This window comes from Brachycentrus maculatus, unplaced genomic scaffold (genome assembly GCF_059751285.1).
Source record: "Brachycentrus maculatus isolate JH-2025_06_01 unplaced genomic scaffold, ASM5975128v1 h1tg000107l, whole genome shotgun sequence".
In the NCBI taxonomy this organism is placed as follows: Eukaryota; Metazoa; Arthropoda; class Insecta; order Trichoptera; family Brachycentridae; genus Brachycentrus; species Brachycentrus maculatus.
Genome location: NW_028280860.1, coordinates 805,464 through 819,748, shown reverse-complemented (window position 1 = coordinate 819,748; position 14,285 = coordinate 805,464). Strand labels below are relative to the sequence as shown.

The window sequence follows — 14,285 nt, the reverse complement described above, 5'->3', positions numbered from 1 at the left end:
TATAAATGGTGCTATGGTGGTGAAGGGTGGTATTGTTTACATACTGTATTAGTGATTGTCCTGACAAAGAGACGGGTACGTCTCAAAACCGGTAGACATAAAAATCTCGGTGAGTGGTTATATACTAATATTATTAACATTTTTGTAAAAAAATAAACAAGTAAAAATGACTAACCACAAAGTAAATGCTTTAATTATTAATAATATTAAGAATATTACTTATTTTATATTACATGCGGACGAATCAGAAAATAAATTTAACACCTTTGTTAACCCATATGTGGTATGTATGTAGGTAAATTTAAATTTTATACATAAAGTTTGGACAAAAACACTACGGTTTATTGAATATTTCTATCAAAAAGTTGATAAAGCACTTTGTATAGTTATATCACCACAATGTATCACTCTTGTTAAAGATATTACTTTTTTTTCCTGTTTGGACTACATTTGAGGTTTAGGACCAAAGTTTTGTGAAATTACAGTACAAACAGTTTACTTAAAAACTTAGTGTTTTTAAGTAACCGTTTAAAAAAAACTTCATGGCAATCAAAACAAATGTATTATTATTATTATTATTATTATTATTCGAAAAGTGAGGATTCATATAAAGTTTAAACTGTTTGTAATTCATTTTGTAATGAATGAAAACAATTTGCAGTAAGAGATAATTTAAAAAAAATGGCACTTTTTTTACATTATTTATTTTTTACAAAGTCATCTCATGTGGTAAGTAAATTACATGCACAGTTAAATAATAAAAGTAGAAAAAATAAAATGACACAAATAAAATTTACAGATTATGACAGTGACGTGACGCCTATAAATAAATAATAAAACATTATACATATCACTTTGTGGGCATGTTGATGTATGTAGTTCTCCAAAATTAAATGTTTCATAAATCTTAATACTAGGCACTTATGCATAACAACGTTCTTATTTTTAATAACCTACTTTTCAATCAAAACATTTTTAAAAACTTCTAATAAAATATATATGTGAATATCAGAAGTGGGGTGAAATATAAATTATCAAATTCCATAGATGAAACACAGAGTAATCTATAGATTTTTATCACATTCTCTCTAGAGACAAAAATTAGTTCAAAACCCGATTAGACCATAAAGAACAAACAAAAAAGGTACAATAAAACAAGCTGCCACGAAAATGAGTACCTTTAAGCCAATGTATTTTACCACATTATTAGTGCCCTGAGAGTGATATTTTGTGCGAAAGAGTGAGCGTCTGAAGACATGAGTGAAAAGGATAGTACAAAGTGTCAAAAAAGGTGTGCTTACTCTTCGTTTCATAGAAAAAGGTCTAATTCTTTTTTTTTTTAATTGTATGTACTAAACCTGGCATCATTCATGTGATACTAATTGGTAAAATACTTAAAGGTATCCGTTATATTTTTTGTTGTTATGTTTTAGTCAGGGGGTGTACTACAGAAGAAAATTATATTTTATTTATTACATAAGGCAAAATTAATAGAAACGCAACAATTCATTATTATTATTAAAAATGATACTAAACTCGTTAAAAGCATTGGTTAAAAAGACAAAACAAGAAAATGAGAATATTTAAGAATATTTAAGATATTTAAAATATTTGAAAATGAAGAATTAATGGTGAATATATGTTTATTGGAAGATAGATAGAGAAGTCAGGAGTCGGAAATTGGGAACCTTCCCGGCTACACTATTTCCTTCCCAAACCATGATACAGCCATCGGCTCCCGCTGCATACAGGTGGTGAGAGTCGTGACTGTAGGATATACTGGAAAAAACGTTAAGAATGTACATACAATTCTAAATGTGCTTAAATAAATAAATACAAATATTGTCCTCACAAAAAGTATGAACAACCGTAATGCCCGAACAAGATTAGTCTTTCAGATCCCCAGGTGAAACTTTACTAAATAAAACAATAATTACTTTGAACATCAAAAACAATCTGACTTCTCCAATGATGTTTTCACACAAAAGATTTAAAAAAAAAAATGCTAGTAAGAGCATAAAAAAAATATAAAAAGCTCAAGAACATTTTTTTTTCTTTCACATGAATTGAAATTGTTAATCTCATTAGAAGTTTTCATTATTTTATCAACCAAAAGTATGAATTTCTTTCTAAACATTGCCATGGATCAGTTATCATTTTAGTGGAAAACTGATATTTTTTCCCTTCAATTTTAAATTAACGACCTTTAACAAAATAATCAACATGAATATTTACCTGACTAATGGATGGGTATAATTGGACGGCACAAGATGAGCTATCGGCTTCAAATCCCACGAAGAAAAGAGCCTTATCGCTCCTGTGTGTAATCCAACAACTATAGCATTGACGCTCACCCCTTCAGGTGCATTGGAATAACACACGCAAGTCACCTTCTCGGGAATCTTCATCTCTGCCACAAAGACCCCGTTCACAGTGTGCACTCTCAGTTTAGATTTAAATTTTAAGAGTGGCATATTCTTGGATTTCATTGTTTGCACTTTCTTTCTATCCTTTTCTGAAACTTGAGACGCTTCACTATCGTCGGTAGTTGATTTAACAGCCTTTCCGGCATCTTCTTTACTTTTTTCAATACTCAAGTTACTCTGAAGTGATCTGGTGCCAATAATTTGATGCACGGTGACAATGTCGGAAAGGGTGTCACTTATGCACACATGCGAAAGTGGGTGTACATTTTTGGGAATGGTTCTGATGTACGTAAAACTGGAAAAAAAGCAAAATTAATATGAAAATTAGTTAAAGCATTCAGAAAAGAATTAAAATCATAATTCTGAGAGAAACAAGATTAAATAAATATTTTAAATAAAAACTCATCTTTTAAAACACATGACATAATATTAATTGCTCAATAAAACTCTATGTAAAAAATTTAATGAACATGTATTAAAATTCCTAAGCTATAACTCATACATAATTTCACTAGCAATAAGAAGAATTATTTTCCTTTCTCTAAATACATAAACATAAAGGAACTGGTAACATTATAAGCTAAAATAAAATTCAAAATGATGTTTTCAAGTGTTTCTCAAGTATGTGAATGGATTCGAACCTCACATGCAAATGAAAGAGTCTCTGCCCAATAAAAGCTTTCCTCATCCCACCATAGATGTCTCTAGTGGACTCTCACAAACTGCATTTTGAGTTTGTTCAATATATCTAGAAGTTTCTAGAATTTGAGTAGGGTGGTTGTCAATCATGGGTAGAATTGGTGAATGTTGCACGTGTGTAAAGTGATCACTTTAACTTTCTATGATGGTCATAAGCCCTGTAAATGCCCAGAATTGCATATACTTCTTTGTCTATGTTGAGATGTCCAAAACAATGTACAAAATCTCATTCGGTTGCGGATAAAAGATGTAATTTCTTCCATTGGAGCCTTTTTAAAGAGATGCCCACCTGTGAATGTCCCACACGATGACGATCCCATCCTGGCTGGCGCTGACCGCCACTCCGAAGGCGGCGCAGACGTGTATGGCCACGATGGGGGCTGCGTGCCCGAGGAGGATGAGAGGGCGGCGGGAGAAGGTGAGCGCAGGGGGGGCAGAGTTCACGGGGGCCGGCGGGAGCACCACGATCCGACCCGACTGCAGGCCGAGCCACAGCCCGCCCATTCTGCTCTCCACGCTGTGGGACACCACACAAAGCTGGAAAGAAAAATATTTAAAAAACAAATACTAAATTTAATTAATACTTGTTTTTCCTGGCTCCATCCCAACTTATCGCCTTTGCAAACTGTCGAGGTCAGCTCTACTCATATTCAGGTTGAAGGTCCTGAAGATGAACATGAATTTCCCTCTGCTTCACTTTGCTTGCCCCTGGAATCCCGCAAGCTGGCCCTGACACATTATCAATCTCTGGATAACCAAGAGAAGAATCACCCTCGCTGCCGTTTAATTTGTACCATGATTAAAAAAACATATCACAATATTTTCATACAATACTTTCGATAATCTCAAATTCAAAAAATATATTTAAATAAAAAATACTATTCATTTCAAATTTGTAACTAGAAATATCAGTACAAGTGGGTTTGTGAATCAACTCACAGCCTGAGCTGTGTGGGTTTTGTTGGTGCCCGTAATTAGTGAATGTATCATCAAAAAACATAAACTACATCTGCATTTGAAAAAGTGAGAATCATTAAAAAAATATATAAAGTATTGATTTTATTTAGTCCACACACAAAAATAAGTATGTACATAAAAGAAGAAGCATTACCACAATAAAATAGAAATGAAGAATGGATATGTATACAATTTTAGTATTTACCTGATCAATGTTGTGTATTTGGAAAAGGGGCTCCGGTGGTATTTCCTTGCGTTGTTTGATTCTTATGATTCCATCTGAGTGGCCCCAAGTCACTACTCCTATAGTTCCAATCATGTTGTTTCCAAACATAGTGAGACCTAATCATTCCACATTATTACTATAAAATATAAATAGCAACATAATTCTAAGGAATTTTAAATGTGAAAATAGAAGAAAAATAAGAGTGACGAGAATATTTTTAGCACCAAATCTCAAAGGCAATTAGATTTAGTACTGCTTTGATTAAACACAAGAGTACAATACGATTTTTCCAAGCGTGTCTATATTGTATTACGTATGTATAGTCAGGCATAATAATTTTGTGAAATTTGGTTTCAAATAATACATTTAAATTTGCGATATGGCAAAGCTATTAGGATTCCCAGAAATATCTCCGAACAAACAAATATTCCCAGATAAACAATGTAAAGTATTTTATGGGTTCTATGAGTATAATTTGTTGATATTTATATACATGTAAGAGCGAAATTAGAATAAATACTCTCTTTGATGTTAAATTGTTACTTTTTATCTGTCCATAAAAAAATTCTATATCTGTCCAAAAAAAAATTTTTTTTTAAGCTGTCTATACAGATATGCAGATAGACTTGTCACTTATTGAAAAAATCTCTTAAGGAATATGGGTGGGACTTACAGTATCTACTCAATGAATTAGGGCCACGCAGAATTTCGCGCAATTTCTCAATTCAAACAGGAATAACTCAGAGAAAACCTTGAATAAAACAACATTGAATTTTATTTACACATGAACACTTTATTACGCTTAAATTATGCATATATTTTCATATAAATATAGTTAGTATTTAGTATTTCCACCTTTGGCAGAAATAACTGCCTCAATTCTTTTTGGCATACTTAAAATGCACTGTTTTATCATGTTTTTTATTTCTTCGTCTTCTGACCAAATTTTTTGAATATTTTTTTTTAGACAGTCTACTGTCGGATTTGGAAATGAGTATACCTTATTTTTTAACATGCTCCATACGTTTTCTATAGGATCAAGGTCCGGAGAATTTCCAGGCCAGGGGAGCAAAGGCAGATTTTTAGTAGACAAAAATTTTATTATTAATTTAGCCCGGTGGCAAGGTGCCCCATCCTGCATGAAGGTGTATGGACCTTCTGTTGGGTCGAGTGTATGGTAGAAGGGCAATGAAATTCGTTCGAGGACCTGCTTATAGGAATTTTGTTTCATTGTTCCTTCCACGAAAAACAACGGCCCAGGTAAATTGTTAATAATACATGACCATATCATTGTTGCAGGGGGGTGTTTGATAACTTTTACCACACATGCCTCATTGTAACGTTCCATTGGTGTTCTCCTGACGAATCGACGGCTCTCTGTCACGGCTTCTAACCGGCACTCATCACTAAAGATGACCTGAAAAATAATGAAAATTTATGTTTAATTCAAATATATAAGTTTATTTAGTAAAATGATATGTTGAAAATTCAATTTAAATAAATACCTTTTTCCAATCATCTACCGAGTAATTTCGATGTAGCCTGGCCCATTTTAATCGATCCGCTTTCATTCGTGGTGTCAATTTTGGTACTTTTACAGGGCGCCTGCATTTCAGATTTACTTCGTAAAGACGTCGCCTGTGTTGATACCGATATATTTATACCCTCTTCTTCCAATTTTATTTTTAATGTTTTTGCTGATGCACTACGGTTTTCTAAGGCACTTTGAACGATTTTTCGATCAGTCCTCGGTGTTGTTTTTCTAATCCTACGACAGTTCTTTCGTCGATTGCTGGTGGCGGGTGACTGATTTTTTATTGATTTTGAAATTCTGTCCACTGTTTGACGAGAAACGTTTTCTTTTTTTGAAATTTCTCTATTAGATAGTATTCTTAATTTCAGTAGCACTATAACACTGGACTTTTTTTCCTCAGAAATGTCTTTACTTTTTCCCATTTTGTCCTTTTCAAAAAAAACACTTGTGTTTACAAAAAAAATTTATACTTTATGAACTAAAATTAAAAATTAAGTTTTTTTCACAAGACACGATAACTACATAACCTCTCTGAACAAAACAACAACCAGAACTCAAGAAACTTCACTAATAAATGAGATAGGACTATTTTTTGAACTTTCAACTATCTGTCTACCTGTGCTAATTAGGGACCTTTCTCAGAAAAAGGGTTTGAAATTTTGTAAAGGCTTAAATAATCCAGGTATATTTTACATATTATTGAAGGTAATATACATGATATTAGATGTCAATAGAAAACTTAAAGTATTTATGTAAAATAAATATAATAATCCAAAAGATTTCAGAGTATTCAAAAAAATAATGGGTGGCCCTAATTCATTGAGTAGATACTGTATAAGGAATATAGGTGGGATCGTTAAACATAAACAAAATTAGTCCCAAAGGAGTATGCACAAGATGCTGTATCCGTGTTTATACTTCAACCCTTTACGGTCCCCCAAAATTAAAAAAAAATCAAGGTAGTCAGTTACATTCCAATTGGAATAAAATCTTTTGTACTCTGCTCCACATACTGTTGTAATAGATGTGAGTGACAAAAATGTAAGCTTGGAATTTAAATAAATAATACTTTTGATGAAAAAAATGTTGAATAACATCCGACATGGGACTTAAAAGCAAAAAAAAATAGATATTAAATTCTTACAAAAATTACATTTAAAATCAAAATAAAATATTTCATTTTGGCAAAACAAACAGTTGAGGGAAACTAAAATCAGCTACATATCAGTTATATTGCGTGAATTGATTGCGATTACATTTGTATTCGTAATACTAGTAAATTTTTAGTTAATCCATGATGTTGTGAAAAATATAATCAAAATTTAAATGTAAAAAAAAAGCCTTAAGAAAGCCTAAAAGTAATTTAAAGGAGTCGTCATTACTTTTAGAGTATGTGATGAGCAGCGTGGTGCAGGCAGGTACCCCGAGCACCTCCCCCGTGAGGAGCGGCACGAGGCGATGCGGCGGGGGCTGGTAGAGGCGGCTCCACACCACGGCGGCGGGCGCCTCCTGCGGGGAGCCGCAGTAGCTGCCCCAGCGCAGACCCCGCACGCTGCTCAGAACCTCCAGCTGAAAGAAACACGGCCACTTAAAATAAACATCGATTCGTTGGTTGATTCGACAGCAGCAGCTTGTCTAACTTTCATGAGCTTGAGCAGGTTCACAAACCAGAGTGCCTCTAGCCCAAACCAGAGTGCCTCTAACCCTTGCTACTATTTTTTATTAACCAGTTGTCAGTTTATCCCGAGCGTGACTCGCGCAAGGAGTTGGTGTTGTATTGATGAGTCTGAGTGCTGCTCGGACAAATCGTATTCTAACTTGGTGGTATTGATTTGCCCGAGCCAAATATATTTATGTATTTTTTTTTATTGACTTACCTGAGCAGTGTTAAGGTAGTCTTGTTTCAAGTTGTTTGGTGATTATTTTCTCGCCAAAATTTGAATGTTTAAAACGTTTGTTTGTTATTAAAACGGTTAGTGATCTCAGACAAACGTGTGATTGTGTGACTTAACCCTTACTGGTCCAATGTCGAATCTCATTCGACTTAGATTTTTTGCTCTTAGGTCCCATGTCGGATGTTATTCGACATTATTTTAATCATTAGTTTTATTTATTCAAATTCCAAGCTTACATTTTTGTCACTTGTATATATTACAACAGTATGTGGAGCAGAAGACAAAAGATTTATTAATATTTAGATTTATTAATAAATGTCTACCTAGATTTTGGGGGACCAAGAGTATCCAAACTCAGGTGTTTTCAAAGCATTGTTGCAGCTACAGTCAACAATCATCTTTTTTGTTTGTTTGTTAATTCTCATACTACACTTTAGATCATAGGTTCTCAATCTTATTTTGCCCACCGTCCACTTTGAGAATATTATTTTTCTAGTGCCCTGCCTCCAATCTTTTTACTCATCTGTCACGAATCTGAACAGCTATTGACATAATTATATTCAAATGTGTAATAACACTATAAGTACACTGTACATTCCCCTCCTGAAAGTCTCAAACGCCCACAAGGGGGCATTATCGCCCATATTGAGAACCCAAGCTCCAGATTGATTCTTTGCAGCAATTCTTAAATACGTATGATGTTCACTAGTTGCCAGTAATGTTTTGTCATAAGAGTATCAGAGGTTGAAGATACTCTTCCCACCAATGAGTATACCATCTGTCCAGTTCTTTTGGGCTAGCTTCATTATTGTTCTGTGTACATGTTGAATGAGAAGGGTGACGTAATATGTACATCTTTGGTGGACACTGCCGCTGGGGTGTAGCGGAAGTGAAGAGACTCTGTCCACTATGACAGAAGCCAAACTATTTTCATATAAGGTTGTGTGTGTGATATCAGTGAACTTATAATATTAAATGATTATAATATAGGAACTCACGGAAGGTTCGGGAATATGTTGCAAGTCCGTTATAGAGTGAGGATGAGGCTGCTTCAGCAGCTGCCTTGGTGTCTGTCCGTAAGTTCGGACCATCGTCTCCCATGCTTGTCTTTCCAGGTCATCTTTTATTATGCCCATGTCGAAACCATAATAAGTCTAAAAGAAATTAAAATGAACATAGCTATTAGAAATAGTAATTAAATTTGATTTATTGATTTGGCGTTTAATTTTTAGAACTCCATATTAATTTATGAATTCATTTTTAAGTCAAACACAGATTTTTTCAGTCTACTAAGTTGTATTTTATAAAAAACACATAAAAATTAATATTGTGACAATTGTTTCGCTTAGTTATGGCATTTTAAAACGAATGTGAAGATTAAATGGACTGATTGTCCTTATGTAGCTATACAATTCTATGTACTTAAGTGATAGTTTTAACATGTGCAGCAATAATTTATGGGAGACAACAATAATTAATGGGGGATGTAGGTTCATACACTTATATTTATTTCCTGGGAAAAGAAGAATCTATTGACATGGCAATTTGTGAGAGATTAATGTTTTTTAACCAAATACAATTGTTGGTAATATTATTTTTAAGAATTTATATATGTAGATATAATTGTATTGCAAATTATTAGTTTATCAATAACGCATCATGCAAGCGTTTACATAGAGAGAGATGATGTACAATAACAGTCTATTTAAATATGTTTTGCAATGGTGAAGATATAAGGTTGGTTGGTTAAAATTTGGATCGTTTAAATTAATTAATTTCTAATTACTCTCTCTAAATTAATCTCTCAAATAAACCAATTCCATTACATATTGAGAGCAAAGGTGGAAAAATGAATATATTAAAGCAATTAGAAATTAACAAGTATTTAAACAATCCTAATTTTAAAATTATTAATGAACAAACCAACGTTATATCTTCACCACTGCTAAACATATTTAAATACTGTTATTGTACATCATCTCTCTCTATGTAAACGCTTGCATGATGCGTTATTGATAAACTAATAATTTTTAGTACAATTATATCTACTAAAAATAATATTACCAACAACTGAATTTGGTTCAAAAACATTAATCTCTCACAAATTGCCATGTCAATAGATTCTTCCCTTCCCAGAAAATAAAAATAAGTGTACGAACCTACATCCCCCATTAATTATTGTTGTCTCCCATTAATTATTGCTGCACATGTTAAAACTATCACTTAAGTACCTAGAATTGTATAACTACATAAGGATCGTCAGTCCATTTAATCTTCACATTCGTTTGAAAATGCCATAACTAGGCGAAACAATAGTCACAATATTATTTTTTTGTGTTTTTAATAAAACACAACTTAATAGACTCAAAAAATCTGTGTTTGATTTAAAAATTAATTCATAAATTATATTTGATTCTATCATCTTTTGGTTTCTTGAACATTACATTTTTTTTAAATATTAATCTCCCTTTCATATTCCACTACTATACTATATATGGCGGTCAGAAAAAATATGAGTCATAGAATACTATATATATTATGGGACAGAGTGGCTAGTGGCTGATGTTCAACATAGTGCAATGTAATTTTGTCTTATGCAGACCGCAAATGATCAAAAATATGAGACATAGGGCGGAAAGTGCAACAATTTAATTATCCAAGCTTCTCATACTCACTGCAGGATGGAAAACATTGACTGCATCAACAGCTGCTTGCCCGGTCTGTTTATATCCAAACACCAAATCTATCCAAAGAGGCAGATTCTCTCTGGCGTAGGCACTCTCCAGGGCCTGGCGATTGATGAGAATAAACAGGCGGGCGTTCTTGGCCCATGGCGGAAGCTCCACATCGTTCACGACTACTCCACATTGCCTGACTCCGAGCTCCAGCCCTGAATAAAGAGCAAAATAGAAACATTAAATTGCATTTTAGGATTTTGCTACATTTTGCCCTATGTTCGTACCACTCATTGATCAATCATTCCATTGTATTTAAATGTTATTTACATGAACAATACTTGATATTGGATTTTTTTTTATTTATTAATTTGAGTTAACAACAGCAACACATAAAACAAAAACATTGAAAGGATATACATAAAATAAAGCCAATTATAATTAACTACAGAAACACAAAAAAAAATTAGTACAAAAGATCTAGTAAATGAATTTGAGAATGTATGTGAGGGCGAATGAGCATGTGTGAAGTATGTAAGAGGTGTGTGTGTGTGAGAGAGAGAGAGAGAGAGAGAGAGAGAAATGATTTACTGTAAACCAAATCAAAAATGAACAAAATCGACATTTGCATAACTTGAAATCCTGACGCTTCGATCTCAGCTCCGACTTTGTTTGGAGGATAAACATAAAATTAAACAATCCTTGTGTATAAGGTTCCCTATATGTTGATGAAGTTTTATCGGAAGCAGCAAGAAAAACAAATAATAAAAAAACAGCACTGCTTTTTGAGACAGATCTTACCTTCGGAGTTGCATAGAAAATGAGGAAGGCAGAAGAACTCAGGAATTAGTTCTTTAACATCAGTAGTAGAATCGCAACTTGTTAGACGCCATGTTGTTTGCAGAGAGTGGAAGGTTCTGTCAGGTATATCAAAATTATTATCTAAAAGAAAAAACATTGGTTTTATTATAATGAGAGATGGGGTATCATGGAACATATTTAAAAATTCAATAGGATTAGTTTTTGTACAAACCTTGGTAGGTAAGGAAGAGTTTGGTGAATGGTGGCAGTCTCACGAGGAAATGTAGAACTGTACCGGAATTGGAGTAGTGTGATCCGTAATGATATGGTTCTTTGTTAACTCCGGATATAAGGCACGACCCTTCCTGTCTGGCTTGCTTTAAATACTGAAAGAAATTATATGTGCATCATATTTTTTTAGTACTATACCTCCAACCATTGTTAACTTTGTGCTATGGTGATATAACACTCTCTTTATCATTCATCGTTCACTTTGTGTAATACCACTTTTATTTTTAAAGTGATGTTACACAAAATGAACGAAGAATGATAAGGAGAGTGTCAGAATAAAATAAATAACCTATAAAAATAGTCCTTGTCCGCCTCCATAGTGTAATGGTCAGCACGCTCGGCTACCGTTCTGGGGGTCCCGGGTTCGATTCCCAAGGGGGTAAAATAAATATAAGTGATTTTTTCACTGTAATATTTATTCGATATTATTACCGTGGACTGGTACCTGAAGCGGAGGGCTGATCACCTTTCCTTCATGTGTAAACGATCAAGATAACACTGCGTTTATATGACGCAGTGCCCTATGCATCATGGGGGTGCGGATAAGGGTTTTATTATTATTATTATTATAAAAATATAATTAAATAGTTAAAATAAAACTTTGTTTTAAAATCAGATTGAATATTTTATTATAATTTGATTATTATGTCTACCGGTTTCGAAGCTAACCGCTTCTTTATTAAGACTGATTAATACTATGTATATAGTTGTATGGACACATATTACATATAATATGGTACGGACATTCAAACTCACATTGTAATTGTTGATATAGTGCGTTTCATTTTTCTTGTTCTGGACTGCCATTGGCTTCCTCAGGTCCCTGAAAGAAGTGGGCACTCCTAGGTCCAGCTTCTCGGAGACGTAGTCCGCGATGATGAAGGGGAACACGGGGTACTGCATGAGGTCGTTGTAGGTCCGCCCTGCCCAGCCGTTCAGCAGCATGAGGTATTCCCAGTTGGTTATCACCCCGTTTCTCCATAGATTCACACTCTCCGACAGGGTGTCAGATTCATATCTAAAATAACATAGTAAAATTTCTATGGAATAAAATACACAACAGAGTTCACATAATCTTGGATGAGCGATAATACATGTTTAAAGAATGCCTATTCTATGCATATGCATCCTATTGAAAACTTTTTTAAAGAAATTAAGATACTAAAAAAGAAAATGGTTATCTAGTTCCAGAATCAAAAACAGCCATATTTGCTCTATCCAACATCATTTAAGTTACAAACAATTATTTTTTGTAATTGTTGTTGCTTTTTCTATTGTATTACAAAATTAAAACTCACAATTTAAACTAGCTAGAAGAGATGAGTCTATTTTAACACTAATTTAAAAAATATTCTTTGCTTGATATAGCATCAAATTGACAAAAAAATATCAGCGGTCCGATATCTGATTGGTCAGAAACATTGATTCTGATTGGTGATCAGTAATAACATCTGATTGGTCAGGAAAAACAATCTGATTATAAAGTTATGTACTTTCTGATTGGTCATGATATGGATTCCATCATTGGTCAGAGTTATGTAATAATCCTCAATTGGTCCCATTTTCAACCAATCAAATTGGACATTGTTTTTCTTCCTTCTAATTTTAAAAGTAACATTAAAAAACCATCATTATTGACGTAACAATTGCTCAGCAAGATTTTTAGTCCTTACTCAGAAGGTGCTGCTAATAAGTAATTTTTTTCACACTACCATAGACAACAGGCCTGCAACCTTTTATTTAGTTTTGCGTTTTCAATTGAAATTTCTCATTTCTGGGGGAAGGAAATTGCCCTGGGAATCTGTGGGGAGAAATAAAAATATATTGCCCACTTTCCAGCCCTTCAGAAGACCCTCCCAGTACCTAATGAAGGACAGTACCATCCTTATTGGGGACCTATGCTATAGATGAATAAAAAATTGATTAATATTCACAATAAATTTTTTATTGTGATCTATACAAATGACGAAATGTGAAAAAAAGGGTTTTAGAAGTTTTTAAACCATAATTGTTTTTAAAGGTACTATGAATATGATTCAAATTGAAATTAAATTGTAAATGTCGGTATTACAGATAATTAAAGCAAAAACACAATAAACTATGTTAAGAAGTCCATAGATATCGTAGTCTTATTTTTTTTAAGGGAATTGAACATTTTCTTGAATTTTAAATAAGCTTGAACACAATATTACACCCCTGTTTAATTAGGATTAATTTTGTTTGGACATTAAGGTCTATCCATACCTCAGATAGGTTAAAATGTTTATCTATTGTAATATGACACTTCAATTGAAATTATTAATAAAAAAAATAGCTGAAAGATGAAAGAATATGGAAGAAGGCATGATAAGGTGTTGAATGATACCTGTTGGGCAGATGGCTGTTATTGAGTGCTTTGAGAAAGTGGTCCATGTCGGTCGAGGAGTGAAAGGCTATGAGGTGGGCGTGTCCCGAGGACAGGAAGACTTCAACAGCCCGCTCGGAGAGTTGCCAGCGTCGCGTGTGCACGCCGGTCACGCTGTCCAGCGCCCAGAACACTCCGCACCCGTCTCCGTCCCTGTCACCGCCGCCAGACTCAGGAAGGAAATGTATGCACCTAGAGTAGAAACAATCTATACTACAATCCTTTCTCAATAAAGATGGATATATTTTTATTTTCTATGGAATCGTTCGGCTGTGAATTTTTTACAAATTGAATTATCTATTGATTTGGTATTAACTTTGTGGAATGAAATGTTGATTGTTTTAAATATTAAATACAACATTTTGAATGTGTCCAAA

The 14,285-nt window shown here is 33.6% G+C and overlaps 1 protein-coding gene across 3 annotated transcripts in view; it reads right to left on the bottom strand.

The window, feature by feature from the left end:
• Positions 1-1,330: 1,330 nt before the first annotated feature.
• LOC148310095 (lysosomal-trafficking regulator-like) overlaps positions 1,331-14,285 on the bottom strand; it is a 55,444-nt gene continuing 42,489 nt past the window's right edge. For all 3 annotated transcript variants that reach the window (XM_088259010.1, XM_088259012.1, XM_088259011.1), the window contains exons 39-49: positions 13,870-14,100; positions 12,261-12,522; positions 11,446-11,599; positions 11,214-11,354; positions 10,413-10,627; positions 8,736-8,891; positions 7,225-7,411; positions 4,288-4,424; positions 3,415-3,662; positions 2,236-2,721; positions 1,331-1,779 (exon numbers count right to left, since the gene is read on the bottom strand). In XM_088259010.1, the coding sequence (XP_088115136.1) occupies positions 1,644-1,779; positions 2,236-2,721; positions 3,415-3,662; positions 4,288-4,424; positions 7,225-7,411; positions 8,736-8,891; positions 10,413-10,627; positions 11,214-11,354; positions 11,446-11,599; positions 12,261-12,522; positions 13,870-14,100 (2,353 nt within the window). In that variant the 3' untranslated portion in view covers positions 1,331-1,643. The remainder of the gene's footprint in view (positions 1,780-2,235; positions 2,722-3,414; positions 3,663-4,287; positions 4,425-7,224; positions 7,412-8,735; positions 8,892-10,412; positions 10,628-11,213; positions 11,355-11,445; positions 11,600-12,260; positions 12,523-13,869; positions 14,101-14,285) is intronic.